This window comes from Sinocyclocheilus anshuiensis, unplaced genomic scaffold (genome assembly GCF_001515605.1).
Source record: "Sinocyclocheilus anshuiensis isolate Anshui unplaced genomic scaffold, SAMN03320099.WGS_v1.1 scaffold842, whole genome shotgun sequence".
In the NCBI taxonomy this organism is placed as follows: domain Eukaryota; kingdom Metazoa; phylum Chordata; class Actinopteri; order Cypriniformes; family Cyprinidae; genus Sinocyclocheilus; species Sinocyclocheilus anshuiensis.
Genome location: NW_015536509.1, coordinates 465,813 through 480,186, shown reverse-complemented (window position 1 = coordinate 480,186; position 14,374 = coordinate 465,813). Strand labels below are relative to the sequence as shown.

The 14,374-nt window shown below is 37.8% G+C and overlaps 2 protein-coding genes across 2 annotated transcripts; both read right to left on the bottom strand.

Moving 5' to 3' along the window:
* Positions 1-200: 200 nt before the first annotated feature.
* LOC107691773 (autoimmune regulator-like) lies at positions 201-5,567 on the bottom strand. Its single transcript, XM_016490590.1, has 13 exons — positions 5,421-5,567; positions 5,135-5,309; positions 4,904-5,056; positions 3,463-3,528; positions 3,252-3,365; positions 2,934-3,090; positions 2,680-2,832; positions 2,205-2,265; positions 1,825-1,956; positions 956-1,077; positions 776-848; positions 615-698; positions 201-493 (listed from the first exon to the last, which is right to left on the bottom strand). The coding sequence occupies exons 1-13, from the start codon at positions 5,565-5,567 to the stop codon at positions 413-415; spliced, it is 1,518 nt and encodes a 505-aa protein (XP_016346076.1). The 3' UTR covers positions 201-412.
* Positions 5,568-7,361: 1,794 nt separating this feature from the next.
* Positions 7,362-14,039, bottom strand: LOC107691568 (ras-related protein Rab-6B-like). Its single transcript, XM_016490227.1, has 8 exons — positions 13,851-14,039; positions 11,437-11,495; positions 11,286-11,339; positions 11,068-11,173; positions 10,783-10,894; positions 10,510-10,603; positions 10,253-10,319; positions 7,362-9,621 (listed from the first exon to the last, which is right to left on the bottom strand). Exons 1-8 carry the CDS (start codon positions 13,918-13,920, stop codon positions 9,557-9,559), a joined length of 627 nt encoding a protein of 208 aa, XP_016345713.1. The 5' UTR covers positions 13,921-14,039; the 3' UTR covers positions 7,362-9,556.
* Between the last annotated feature and the right edge of the window lie 335 nt (positions 14,040-14,374).

Genomic DNA, 14,374 nt, shown 5'->3' with positions numbered 1-14,374 from the left:
CTAGTACCATTGATGTACATACAGTATACTTACATTTGTATTGTATTTAATACATTTTAATGCGAGAGGGACAATGAATCATTAAGCTGAACATGAACTTCTGGGTGAAGTTAGCTTAATGTATTTTGTATTGTATATATTGTGTTTTTTCACAAATATTAGTTTGAAATAAAACAATAATTTGTGGAAACCCTGTAATAGCAACAACCTATCGAGATCTATAGAAAATAAAAATATCTAATACAAATAAAAAAATAACCTGTGAAATGGATAATCAAATACATTCATTTTCTTCACTTTATTGAATCTGTATGTTCTATTATTTACATCAGTCCAACTAACACTGAGGAGGAACCTTATACTGAGATTTGATGTTTGGGCACAGCAGAGATGAACCAGTGGACTCACTGAATCACTGGAAATAGCCTTGAGACTCAGAAAGAGGACGTGAAATATTGTGGAAAGCCCACTGCAGGATCCCATCTATAGAGCTCTGCATTCAAGACAAATATACTGTTAGGTAACTCATCTGGGGCTTCGTGTATAGACAGTTTCCATTGCTCACATTTGCATTTAATCATTTATTTGTATACTACTGATAAACATGACCTCACCTCCCCCATTATAGAGTCCATTTCATCTCTGTTGAGCAGCTGCTCTGATGGCGTTAAGCCCTGATCAGTCATGTGTTGACTCACCTGTGGGAATAAACCAGACTAATAACATCTGTGCACTCAGCCGGCCCAAAAGTGTTGTTTTAGTGTGTATGGATTACCTGAAGACTCCTTGATGATGTTTCACTTTCAGGGTTCCAAGACCTGGAGCAATTCCTACATCTTGTCCTTCCACTGAAGAGTCAAATAGGGGAAGAGAGAGAGAGGGAGTGATTGAGATTCAAAGCATGATAGAGCTCACAGTTATTCTATTATAAATAACAGTACAATAACACCAGTACTTTGAGAAGTTGCAGAGGGCATGATAACTCTGCAGGCACTGCGGGCAGGTGATCAGCTCTCCACGGGTCATGTGGCAATTTCCACAAGCCATCCTCATCCCAACCATTTCAGCACCAGAAGACTAACAGAGATTAAACATAAAAATATCTGAAAATGACCACAATCCTGCCATATACATATAGATGATTTAAAAGACTGAAATGACATGAGGGTGTATAAATAAGATTTTGCTTTTTTTTAAGCTGAATTATTCCTCCACACATAGTAAAGGCCTGTTCACACCAAAAACTATAATGATAACTATATTTGCATCCACACCAATGCACAATAACTTTCTGTTTAGTGTGCTGCAGTTTTGTCGTCTGCTGCTTTAAAGGCTTGAGCTCTATAAAGTTGTGCGGATTCTGATTGGCTGTCATTCATGAATCATCAGCTGGAAAAAACAAAGTAATTCCAGTGACACTGTTTTTCTGTGTCTTATATTTGTGGTGTGGAGTTCATTATTCTCATAGAGGTGTGTTCAGACCAAGAACGATAACTATAAAGATAACTATAACAACTATATTAGCATTCCCACCAAAGGATGATAACATTCAATTTATTATAAGCATGCAGCAGTAATATTATCTACTGCTTTAAGTGCTTGAGCTGTTTAATGTTGGGTGGATTCTGATTCTGATTGGCTGTCAATGTTTTTATTGTTCATCAGCTGTATAAAAATCCTTCTGAAAGTGATTCCAACAATTATTAAAACGTTATAGTTACATTTATTGTTATAGTTATCATCCTTGGTGTGAACAGGCCTAACGTGTGGTGCTCACATGCACTCAGTCACTGTGTCTCTCACTGAGTCACATGGAAGTGTTACCTGGAGGCCCATGGGCTGAGCGCTTTTGCCTTCTGTGACTGTGGAGAGTGAAGTGGAGGACAGAGACGAGAAGAAGGAGAAGTCCACAGCAGAGCTGGAGCTTGTCTCTGTCACTGGAGGGTGAACTGCAGGCTAAAAATAAGAGCAGAGACTTTACTACTGCCATGGATACTAATAATCTCCCATCACTGGTCATCAGAGTTCATATTGTACATATAAAGCCCCGTTCAGACTACACGATTTTAGCCCGATTTTGGCACAATTTGCTTGCTGTAGGGTGTCGTTTGGATTCGTAACCGACAAAAAAATTGTGTATTCTGAACGGGGCTTAAGTGTGACCAACTGTAATTTAGGTTCAGGAAGTTATTGCAAGTGCTTACCTGCAAGGGGGTGTATGTCCTGTCTTTCGCTCTGTTGCATAGCTGACAACGCCATGTACCACTGAAAGCAAACACATTTGTTAGACTTTGTTTGCTGGGGCCCCCTAGTGGGTTTTGGCCCCCTGGTTGAGAACCACTAATATACAGCAGATTCCAAAAGTTTTATAGATAATATTTATTTATATTTCATAATATTTCATATTTATTTATTTTATAAATAATACATAATAATATATCATTATATCATCAATATATCATTTGTAGTAAAAAATGAATCAAATTAGACATTTTCACTAGTGTTTTTAGACTTAGATCCCACTCTATTTATTGTACTTGGCCTCACGTTTTAGATTTTTTGTATTCTACTATGCAGTTTATCAACACCGACTTGACACAGCTAAAGACTAATGATGAGCGCAGTCTGCTCTAGGTTTGGTAGGGTCAGCGGCCTGTGCGTCACATGACTAATCTGTACCTGGGTATGGAAGTGAGGGGTGGCACCAGGCAGGTGAGATGGAAGGCACGGGGACATCCGTCACAGCAGATGAGCTCTCCACCGTCTTTACATACAGTACATTCATCATCATTATGCTCTACCTGAACATATGCAACATAAATGTGATTTACCCTTCTGTACCAGGTTAACATCATGACAGCTTTTGCCTATAGAATATTTTTCAAGTAGGCTTTTCTGTATCTTCAACGTCTGTAATTTTCCATGAGTTTAACAAATCTTGATCACCTACATTCATGATTCTGGTGCTTGGCTCTCCCTGCTGGTGAGTATAGTTTTGTGCAGTCTGTGCCTTGTGCAGTCCAGCTGTCTCATCCAGTTTGCCAGAAGAGTAGAATTCTCCTCCAACCTTGATGCATTTTTTGGCACCTCCTGCGGGAGAGAGCAGCTGAGACATCTGTGCTGCCAAAGTGAACCGCCAAAGCGTTTACACGGCAAGGTTACACTATCAAAACACACTAAGAGCTAAAGCATTAGCTACGTAAAGGCTGTCATCACAGTCTGTCAATATCGTATTAGTGTGCTGAGCTCACCAGACTCAATGACCTGCTGGATCAGAATCCCCTCCACTGTCCCGCAGCCAGTGGGATGCTCAGTGGCAGACACAGTCACGGCCCTCTGGACTGAGGTAGATACAGCCTGGACCCCTGCATTTTGGGAGACATATTTATTTATCGGCAACCTCATTCATCTACTAAAATACATAGTATTCTAATGACACACTTTACACAAACATGTGATCACCGTTTCCCACTGAGACCTGAGAAAGTGCTGCACCATCTGTCTTTCTCACCGGCTTGCCTTTGCTTCCTGGAACAGTGAAGACATTGAGTTATCTGGACTGCCATGTTTGCAAACAGAACATCATGTCATGGCCATTCAAACTGTCACGTGTTCACTCGGATTTATGCTTTGTGGATTTTGATTATAAAAGCTATATATAGGATTGTAGGATTATTGTTTGGTCCAACGATCGCAAAATCAAGAACCGATAGTTTACCAGGGAGCGTCTATAAACATTTTTCTTACAAAATATTAGTCGACACAAGTTACCCTACTAAATAGTTTTAACGTTTTTATGAGATATTTATATCCATTTAAATGTTAGCCTTACGTAAACATATTTCCCTTTTGTTCGGCTAATCAAAAGCAGCGTGAGAACAGTCTGGGATGTTTTGCTGAAGGACTACAAAGAACAGCCTCTCGTTCACAAAACAGAGATTAAGGTGCAGCTTCCCCTGCGGTGTATAAAGCTAAATCCACTGTATATAAACGACAGATTACGTGGTACATCATGAATGGCAAAAGAATCGGTTACAGTTGATTCGAACATCACGAATCGCACTTCTCAACACTAATATAATGGACCCTTTTGTAAAAAAAAAAAAAAAAAAAGGATTCAATTACAGAAATGACTGAATTACAGAAAACTGTGAGTGTTTCTAGGCTGGGGGAGTGACGGCATCTTTTTTAACAATCTCTTAATATTTATTTTGGAAAGCCATAGAAACACTATCGTGAATTTTATATTTTGTTTTTAGATAAAATGGGAATGCAAAAATTATATTTTTTAAAGTTTTCATTCACAACTATATGACGACTTCCGCTTCTGAAAGCTCCGGAAATGTGAGGTTATGGGGCCTGTTAGTAGTAATACAACGAAAACAAGCAGTTTTTATAATAAATAATAATGTGTTGCTATTTTGTTTGGCTTAGGCTAGTATTTAAACTAAATGAAAACTACTAAACTTGACTATCACATCACACGGTCATAGAAGTGGTGCTTGGCTTAAAACACCCCTCTTTTCTCCAACCCAGCTGGGAACATTCTCAGAACTTTGGCTAACGTTCTGGCAAGGTTCTCTCAAAGTTATGAACAAACATTCTTCCAGTTCCAGTAATGTTAATAGATTATGTGGTCTTTAATAAATACATTATGCATTGTTTGAGCAACTTGAGGGTGAGTAAATGATGACCGAATTAGCATTTTTGTGTGAACTGTGCCTTCTTAATAACCAAGAAACAAACATTTTTAAACATTTTCTTTTAAATAGACGTTTTGAATGTACAGAGAACATTCAGATATAACGTTTTCGTAACTTAATGGGAACATTAGCTAAATGTTCTTAGAACATATTTTTGTTAACTGGGAATAAGACTAGAATTATGAGTGTCTGTGTGCCACCCGAGCTGGAGGTTAAGGCTTTCTTGGTGTGGTGATGTGGCCGGTGGGTCATTTGTTTTTCGGCCACCCCTCTCTTCCTGCTTGACTGGCTGCGGACCTGCAGCTCAAGCCTGGGGTTCCCTGCGTGTCTGGCCACCTGCTTTGGCTTTAACCCTGCCAAATCAGATTATCATCACTTAAACTGTAATTATCCTCCAACCCACTTATGTTTGCCTGACCTGTGCACTGTACCTTTGGGAAGGTTCATAAACAGGGTTTCCAATTTTGGGTAACACTCCTTATTGTACTCTTTACAGAGATTGCTCCAGAAGCCCTGGAGGACAGTGGCATCCTGGTCCAGTATCAATGTGAGCAGTGAGTAAACAGCTTTGTGGATCCCGTCCTTTTTCTTTCGCTCTAAAGTCTCCTTAAGTGTCAATCGGCAATAGTAATAGTTTCTTGTTTTAGAATTTAATGAACTATAATTACGCATATTTGTGATTATGCTGAGGAATATAATTTTTATGAAAATGTTTACCCTCAGGATCTGTTCAGAGATAACGTCGTGATCCGCCAGCCCGTACAGCAGTGGGAAGGGGTCATGGATTGCCATGGCGATCTCAGTCCTACATGCTCGTAGCTGTGAGCGCAGGTCAGACTCTCCGTAACCTTCCACCCTAGACATGCTTCCACAAGAATCCTGCATATAGATCACACACTGAACTCCCACTGAAATTCTTACTCTGGTGTTCTGAGAGCACTAAAAATATCTTCATATATTAACTTAAGAAGATTCAATTGTTTTATCATATGCTTAAATAGTACATAAACAAATTAGAGGTCTTCAGCCTTTTTTGAGAGAAGGGATCCTATGTTATTAAATAATATGGAATGTTGCATTTTAAACTGGACCTATAATACAGTAACTTGCCTATAGTACCATTTTTGTGCATTTACATATTTAACTATGAAGCTTAAATTACAATCCATTAAAATAATGTAAACAGTCATTTTCATTTTAACGAATAAACTTTTAATACAGCAAGAACAATGAATATTTAGCTGAGCTTTAGCTTTGATTGAAATTAATTTGAATAATTCTTGAATTTTGGTTTAACCTTTTTATTTTTCTCAAAAATCAGTTCGAGGTCAAACAGCAACTATCAGTACTGTTGCAGACCTTTACCTTAAATAATTAAACACTATCAGTCATCATGCAGCCTTTAGAAATAATGGTACATATTGATTAGTTTCCTGATGTTAAACACGCTAAAAAATTAACATAGTACTTACAACAGTCGCTGGTGATGAGGACTAGAGATACCTGTAATCTTCTAGCTGGTTTCCTTTTATTTGGTGTGATGCCTGTCAGTGATTGGCATGGCTTTTTTTGTGACTGGTGGATAAATGACTCTTGTGCTCTTGGAGCCTCTAGGGGCCATTGATTCATAAGACTGCTGTGATAAGTGGTGGTGACATTGAATTTCTATTTACAGTTAAAACACTAACTTGCACCTTGTAGGCTGGATAAAAATACCTGCCCCTCATTTGTTCGCATTTATGCTCATTTGTGTGGTATGGCTTGGAAAGTCCACAGTTGGGCAAGAAACGATTTTTCAATCATGTGAGCCTCTACTTTCAGTCACCTGTCTCTCCTGAGGACTATAGTTTCCATGCCAAGGGGAATCCCAGTCTCTGTGCATCACAATAAATGCACTGGATCTGGATTAGCCATTAATGCAGCATTTGTAATGTTGTGTGGGAATTATTAATGTTTTTGAGATTTTCTATTCTATTAATATTTTTTGAGAGTTTTTAACAAGGTTATACTCCAACTCTAATGGACCTTTTTCACATTTCCAGGGTTCTCAGAAGCGAAGTCATCATAGTTTGGGTAAACTTCTATAGTGATGAATGGAAACTACAACACATATTTTGTGTTCTCATTTGTACCAATAGCAAAAGAAAAAAAACAACAATAATGTTTCTATGACTTTACAAAAGCAGAAAAATAATCAATGCGTTGGTCAAAAGAGAGAAAAATGTCAAATTTGCCGTCACTTCCTTAGCCTTTTTATTAGAAACACTCATATAGCAGGGTTAACTAGTTTTATGTAATTAAATACCAAGGTAAGAAAACACCAAGTATAATGTTGTAGGTTTACAATTAAAAAATTTTTTTTTAAATGTTGCTATATTTACAAAGTTAACAACTGTGGAAATGTGCCATCACAGTCTGTGAAAAAGGCCCATTGCTTTCAACTTTAAATGAACCCTAGAACATAGCATTTGTCTTAAATTTTCATGAAAAAATAGTGAGTTTTGAAAACAGAAATTCATTAGAACTTAGAACTTTCTGCTTGATTAATAAAAGTAGGCTACACACTTTTACACAAAAAATATAAAATTTTTCGTTTCTTAAACAGCTGTATAAAAGCAATATCACACTCAGCATTGTAGCAGCAGACAGTTTGGTATTAAGACATGGATTTTATTGATTTTTTTCAGACAGATGTCATGCTCATAAATGTCCTTAGAGTGAATAAAGAGCCAACTACACTGCTCTACACAACCCTATGGCAACAAATCTGACAGATTCAATCTCCTCACACTTTCAGCTGCAACTTCCTGTTTTTAGATACAACCTTCCACTTGCACGGGACTGTTCTGCAATTTTTCTCGACTGCTGTGAATTGATTAGATGGTGTGAATACAACAATTTCCTCACAGATCAGCATCATAAATCCGTCAGTTGTCTGGCGAACCAATCAGTGACCACCGTTCTATAATGTATGTGTTCTCAGGTAGCCATACAATGAAAGTTTTGCATTGTGATGCCACAATAACAGAAGGCACAACTAGTGTACAAAAGTGAAAGCTGACAAAGCAAACAAGACGGAGGCTTGAGGAATGTGAAAGATGACGTATTCTGTGCCCTGTCAATGTAAAACTCATTAACATCAGTCCCTCCCCATAGTTAATATCAGCGGCCCCTTAAATGATCTAAGAAGCTGAAGTCAAGCCTAGTACCAACAATTCAATCACAGTTATTCCTCATGTCCATTTTTGTTTCAATTAACAGAATTATTGGCACCAGAAAGAAACTCGCACTAACATTTAATATATTATAAATACCTAATATATCCTAAATGAATCTCAATACAATCAGTGGTGTTAATCAGTGCATTTATGTAAACAATTCAAAATATAAACCAAAAACAAATACAATAAATATTAAAGATACTATGTTTCCAGAGATTCGTAAACAACTCACATTTCTTGAACGTACTGTTGCAATAACCAGAATATTGTGAGTGGATGACAGGCGGGTACATTCTCTCTCAGCTCAGTGCTGTTTTAAAAAGGTCTTCATGTTTTAGGATTCTCTCAGATGAAGTGTTCACCTACAACTAGCATTTAGAATTTTAATCTACACATCCATTCAACATGTGCAGGAGACTATGAGAGCTTTACTACACATGATATATGAGGGATGCGACAATCATTTGTCTGTTTCATCACTTTAGGATGTGGTGAACTATACATTTCCTAGTCAGAACCCAAAAGAAAGTGCATGTACTTGAAATGAAAATCTGTTGTTTCCTAAGGCTCACCTCAAAATTGCCTTTCTCACCCCAACCGAATGAATGACACTTATCTCGTTCTTATTAGTTCTAGTTGGCTGCAAAATACAAAGTTATAATTAAAAACTAAAAATCAACCCACATATTTCTGTAAAACATCTGAAAGGGGTTTAACAAGAATAATGGTATTCTTTCAGAAAAACAAAAATTGGTGGATGAGTAAAACAGTGTAAGTCAATAGTAAAATGCCCAAATCAGAAGTAATACTTTACTACCAGTGTATAGCTACAGGTGAGACTGAGAAAATAAAAGTGAAGCCCTTGTCATATTAAAACAAACAAAAACAAATGTAATATTTATACAAGTGAACATAAACCACGTCTAAATGATGGATGTTCACAATAATATAAATACTATAAACAATACAGTACCGCCTGGCGGATCTTAAGTGTATACATGAAGCTAGCAGAAAAAAAACATTGGTTCTTTGCAACAGTGCCACGGCACTTTAAAGGTTAGCCGAGTTAGTACACACACCTCCCGTGGAGGCTGGTACTGGATTAGCATGTAGGATGTACTGTATACACAGACCCACACTAAGACTTTGAACAGGACCTCTCTCTTTTTTCTTTTTTTTTCATTAATTCTGAGTTCTTCGTTTCGTTACTATCGATGTGTATGGACCAAAGGACATGACAGATTCTAAAAGTTGTCTTACATGCATGCTATGGGCGAAAGACTGTCGCCCGTCTTAAATCTTAAACTCATTTTTTGTGAAGGCATCATTTAGTGCTTTTTGTAATGTACAAAAATACAAAACATAACAACCGATAATCCACTCTGAATGTTTTTTGTCCGAAGATGGTACACATGCCACTTCCTGTCTTATATGAATCTGTTAGCTATTCACTTTGAATTACCTATGATATTATTTTGGCAATTAAACAGACAGTGTAGATTAAGGAATATAATTTTAGACCCATTCAGATGTAAAAAGCCTATATCTGATCATAAAGTTCAACTGGACGTGGACCCATAGGAAGCAACAGAACAAGCATGTGGTGATAATGAAGGTCCGAACCGCTTTCTGTTAACAGGAGCACCCACTTTCAGTGGCTGGAGGATCTGGCTGTTTGTCCAGCTTAATGTCGATCACTGGAAGAGGGATGAGTTAAGGAAATCAAGGAAATAGTGTTGCCTTATTAATGTATTAAGCACAGTTTCCCACTAATGGTTAACTATTATTGTTATTATTACATTTTTCTTATTAAATCTTTACTGCCATAATCATATTTTGGGTGAAAAAGCATAATCAGAAAGAAAAAATGTACAGCTAAATCTTCAATTTTATCTCGAAAAGTCCATTTTTGGAAAAGGAGCCAGACAGTTAAAAATAAGCCTTGACGATGTCAACTATAAATAAAAGGATATATGTGGCTATAAATCATGCACAATAAAACCAGCAGCTTGTATTAAGTGGGTCAGTTTTGATATTATGATGACTTATATCATTTCTGTTTCACTAGCGGAAACGTGCACGGGAAAATAACTTTCTGAACACTCTTTCCATCTGCCATTGGTCGCACCAACAGATAGCCCCACCCCAAACTCACAGTATTAGTTGAGAGGATGCTTAAACAAAAATTTTGATAGCACCACACAGTCACGGTGTTAATCAACCTACACATACTTTTTTGGTTAACTTATTTTGTCTCCGCATATTAACCTGGGAGACATCCTCAAAACTGACACTTATCACCTTTAAATACCATGCATTAAAGGATACTTCCTTCTTTGTTGTTATCATCCAAGCTTTCCATTCCGGGCAAAGCTGCAGCCACTCTCCGAAACAACTGTTAAACCAAACAAAAAGAAAATTAAACCAGACTGATTTTTTTTTTCCAGAGCGGATTGGTACCGCTAAAGCCCTATGGGCAACAACTCTGGCTAAATCAAATCTTTTTAGAGCTTTCCATGTGTCATGTTACAGGGCATTAAAGTCCATTTGCCACTGAGCAGACAATGTAGCGCTCTTAGATTCACCTGTTTAACGTTGCTGCCAGTCTTTGCACTAGTCTCTATAAACATCACATTCAGCTCTTTGGCCCGCTGCTCGCCCTCCTCTATAGTGATTTGCCTGTCAGAGCAATTCCCAACATAATGCGTTACAATTTTAAATAAATGTAAATAATAATTCTGAGTAAACTGAATAAATTTAAAAGAAAAATGTAAAAATTAAAACATTATACTATAGTGACACAAATAAAGAATTCTAGCACAAAATATTATATCAAATGTTAATATAAATGACTCCACCTCTTTTCCTCTAGATCTGTTTTATTGCCCACCAGCATGATAATGACATCACTTCCCCTCTCTGTTCTGACATCATCAATCCATTTGGAGGTTAACTGGAATGAATTGACATCTGGGGGAAGAAAAGAAAAAAAATCTCAGCCTAATCAGAGCATCAGTGTGTTTTGTTAAATGCCTATTTCAACAATGGCGACACAAAAGCAGTAGCTTCTACATATATCATTTTATTGGTCGAAGTGTGTATGAGTGTGTGTGTGTGTGTGTGTGTGTGTGTGTGTGGCTCACTTGTAATATCATACACCACCACAGCCACTGTGGAGTCTCTAATGTAGCTTGGGATAAGACTCCTAAAACGCTCCTGCCCTGCAGTGTCCCATAGCTGTAACCTCACCTGCAAAAAAAAAAGGCATATTTGTAGAAATAATGATTGATTTTGTTAACTGCACCAAAGTTCTTTATATTAAATATAATAATTAAATATAATTAGTTTCAGAGCTTCTTACAGTTCGGTCCTCCAGATACATGGTCTTTGATAAAAAGTCAATTCCAATAGTTGCCTGTAATGATAATAAGTTTCAAAGTTTGATACAAAATAACATAGACTTATCTGGAAAACACTTTTTGGTGTCTGCACTGAAAGAACCAATAGTATACCTGATAAGTGTTGTCAAAACTGTCATACATGAACCTTGTTATCAGCGATGTTTTCCCAACTATAAAACAAACCCAACAAAAACAGGAAAATGTTCAGATTTTGATGAATCACATGCACTGAAGTGATTAATAACTTGTTTGTCCTGACCAACCCCACACACTGTGTTTTTAGTAATTGAATTACACTACCATACTGCAACATATGCTGAAACAAGACACTGTCTCAACCTCCGTCCTCCGGGGGGGGGGGACTTGAAAAATGCAGTAGTGCATGGAGCCACAGTGACAGCAAAATTCCAGAGTACATTTTTCATTCACTAGTGGACTGCTTTTTTCAGGCCAGTCTGGTCAGGCCTGTTTGTCAGGCCTGAGCAGAGATACTAAAATCATCAAGCAGCACAATGCTGATAGTTATACTGGAGCTCATAGAACGAAAGGGAATAATGGCCCCATTCTTCTGTGACTTCACTGGCTGTTCTGCTGATGTCTTGAGACAAGATCAACCAAATCTGGCCAGCAGTGAGCTTCAGGACCATGGACAGCAGATAACAAGTGGTCTTCTGATGATACTCAAGACAGTCCACACAAACCATGTCATCATTTACTCTCATGTTGCTCCAAACCTGCATGACTTCCTATCTTCCATCACGATTCACTATAATTATATGGGAAAAAAGATAAGTGGTGGCTGAGAGGATGTTGTTCATTCTAACATTCTCCCCACTGCATTCAAGCAGGCTCGGGCAACCCCACTGCTCAAAAAACCTACATTAAACACTTCACTTACAGATAGCTACAGACCTGTCTCTCTCCTTCCATAAAAAAAAATATCTCTCTTTATTTATTCCTTCTCTTTCTAGCTTGTACTTATTTGAACAATGTCTAGAAACTTGGTATTACAAGCACTTCCTGTATCTGTTTGCCTCTTTAAGAAGAATCGCTTTATGTATCCCCAAATTGTAAGTCGCTTTGGATAAAAGCGTCTGCAAAATGACTAAATGTAAATGTAAATGTAAATGTAACATCTCCTTTTGTGTTCCACAGAAGAAAGATAGGTTTGGAACACCATGAGTGTGAGTAAACAATGACAGAATTCAGCAGCTGACATAAAATAAAGGGAAAATAAATGTTTTTCTAGCAGGTGTGGTAATATCCATCATCATATTCAGACTGCATAGGATTTATGATTTCGGTAAGATGCAGACAGCTGTCAAAGCTCTGGTACCAGTCATTTAGACTCAATCTGTAATTATCACTTATAACAATCTAATGCTGTTTTATACAGTACAGAGGGCCCTCTGTCTGACTGCCTGTCCATTTTCTCCATACAAACAGTGAATGATGAATTAATAACAGCTGTATTTGGAGCTATAAGCATTACTAGAAAATGTAAGGGGGGAAAACATATCTCAAGAACACGTGAACTTTACGGTGACGCCATGTTCAGTGTTATTATTTTCAATATTTGGATGTCCAGTCATCAAATGACAGACATGATCTCAAATGCCCGTCTGATTACGTCTTCTGAAACACCGACAGTGACAGTGACACTGATAAAACCATCATCCGGCCAAATGAATAAACCACGATATGTAGTAATATTATATAGGCTGATCTTATGACTGCTCATGAAATGATGCATGAGGTTTATATTTTTGCTCTGCTGAAGAATCCCACAGACACTGACTGCCAACCTGGGTGTGTCTCCAGTAGACACACGGGAAATGCAAAGCCTCTGCGCTTTTCTGTTTCATGACATTAAATCAGTGGATGTTTACAGGAAGATATATACAAACACGGCGATATACATCTCTTTCGATTGAATTATTTAATATATATCATTTGTTTTGAGCGATTTAGACTGCGCTAGAATAACAGCGATCAATAACATTATCAGCCCTTCTGCTTCCAATGGAAAATGCAGGTGACAATCATAACAGTTGTTGAAATAACGATTATATCACGTTATATTCACAGATGGGTGTTTAGTACTCTAATGACGCTGCATAGCTATACATTTTCATGACTAATCACAAATTAAACGTATGCAACCGACTTGTTTGACAGGGAATCGATGGAGCGACAACATTGTTTGAAATAACACCACAAACAGGCGGATACGCAGACTCAACAACATACTAATGTACTTCATGCATGTGTTGATTATATTCACAGATGGGTGTTTAGTACTCTAATGACGCTGCATAGCTATACATTTTCATGACTAATCACAAATTAAACGTATGCAACCGACTTGTTTGACAGGGAATCGATGGAGCGATAACATTGTTTGAAATAACACCACAAACAGGCGGATACACAAAAGACTCAACAACATACTAATGTACTTCATGCATGTGTTGAAAGGTTAATGGGTTCGTCTAAACCCAGTCGTGGCAAACCCAAAGACTCACCGCTTTGCTCCCCTAAAAAAACAAGTTTGAATTTCCGTAAAGGGTTCCCAAAGTCACTTCCCATGGACATGATTGCTTTAATTACACAGTTGTTATGGATTAATATGTACAGGTGGCACCAGTCTTGCGAGAATGCAGAAGGATAATCTTCGGTCCCGAATCGATGGATATTGCAGTACTGCTCCGCGATGTCAGTTCTCCTGCCCTGTGCGCATGCGCAGCGGTGGCGATACGCCCGTCTGATATCACTGTGTATGTTTACGGAAGCGTCCCTTGTAAACTCTCTTCGCACACTAAACCGCAGGCCAAGCATCCGTGCAGCAACGCTTGCATCTGCATCTCTAAGTGCAACGCATATTTATATACTTTGAACGCTTATAGTTGTCTTGTGCAGACACTCGAAGACTGCATTTTAGACCTAAGCTTTCTCTGTGTATTTATGAATACATCCTGTTAATAAAAATTGAATGGAAATTGTTAAACAAAATGTTGCAAACCCTTTGTCTGTGTGCACATTATAATAT

Bases quoted from the DNA above. Each gene is read 5' to 3' on its own strand.
- LOC107691773 (XM_016490590.1), bottom strand. From the start codon at position 5,567: ATGTCTAGGGTGGAAGGTTACGGAGAGTCTGACCTGCGCTCACAGCTA. The intron at 3,366-3,462 runs GTGATCACATGT...CCCAAAATGCAG, and splicing joins TCAGGTCTCAGTGGGAAACG to GGGTCCAGGCTGTATCTACC. The intron at 1,078-1,824 runs GTAACACTTCCA...AATCTCTGTTAG, and splicing joins CTCAGCCCATGGGCCTCCAG to TCTTCTGGTGCTGAAATGGT.
- LOC107691568 (XM_016490227.1), bottom strand. From the start codon at position 13,920: ATGTCCATGGGAAGTGACTTTGGGAACCCTTTACGGAAATTCAAACTT. The intron at 11,174-11,285 runs GTAAGAAGCTCT...TTTTTTTTGCAG, and splicing joins TGTATCTGGAGGACCGAACT to GTGAGGTTACAGCTATGGGA. The intron at 10,604-10,782 runs GTGGAGTCATTT...TTGCTCTGACAG, and splicing joins ACAGATCTAGAGGAAAAGAG to GCAAATCACTATAGAGGAGG.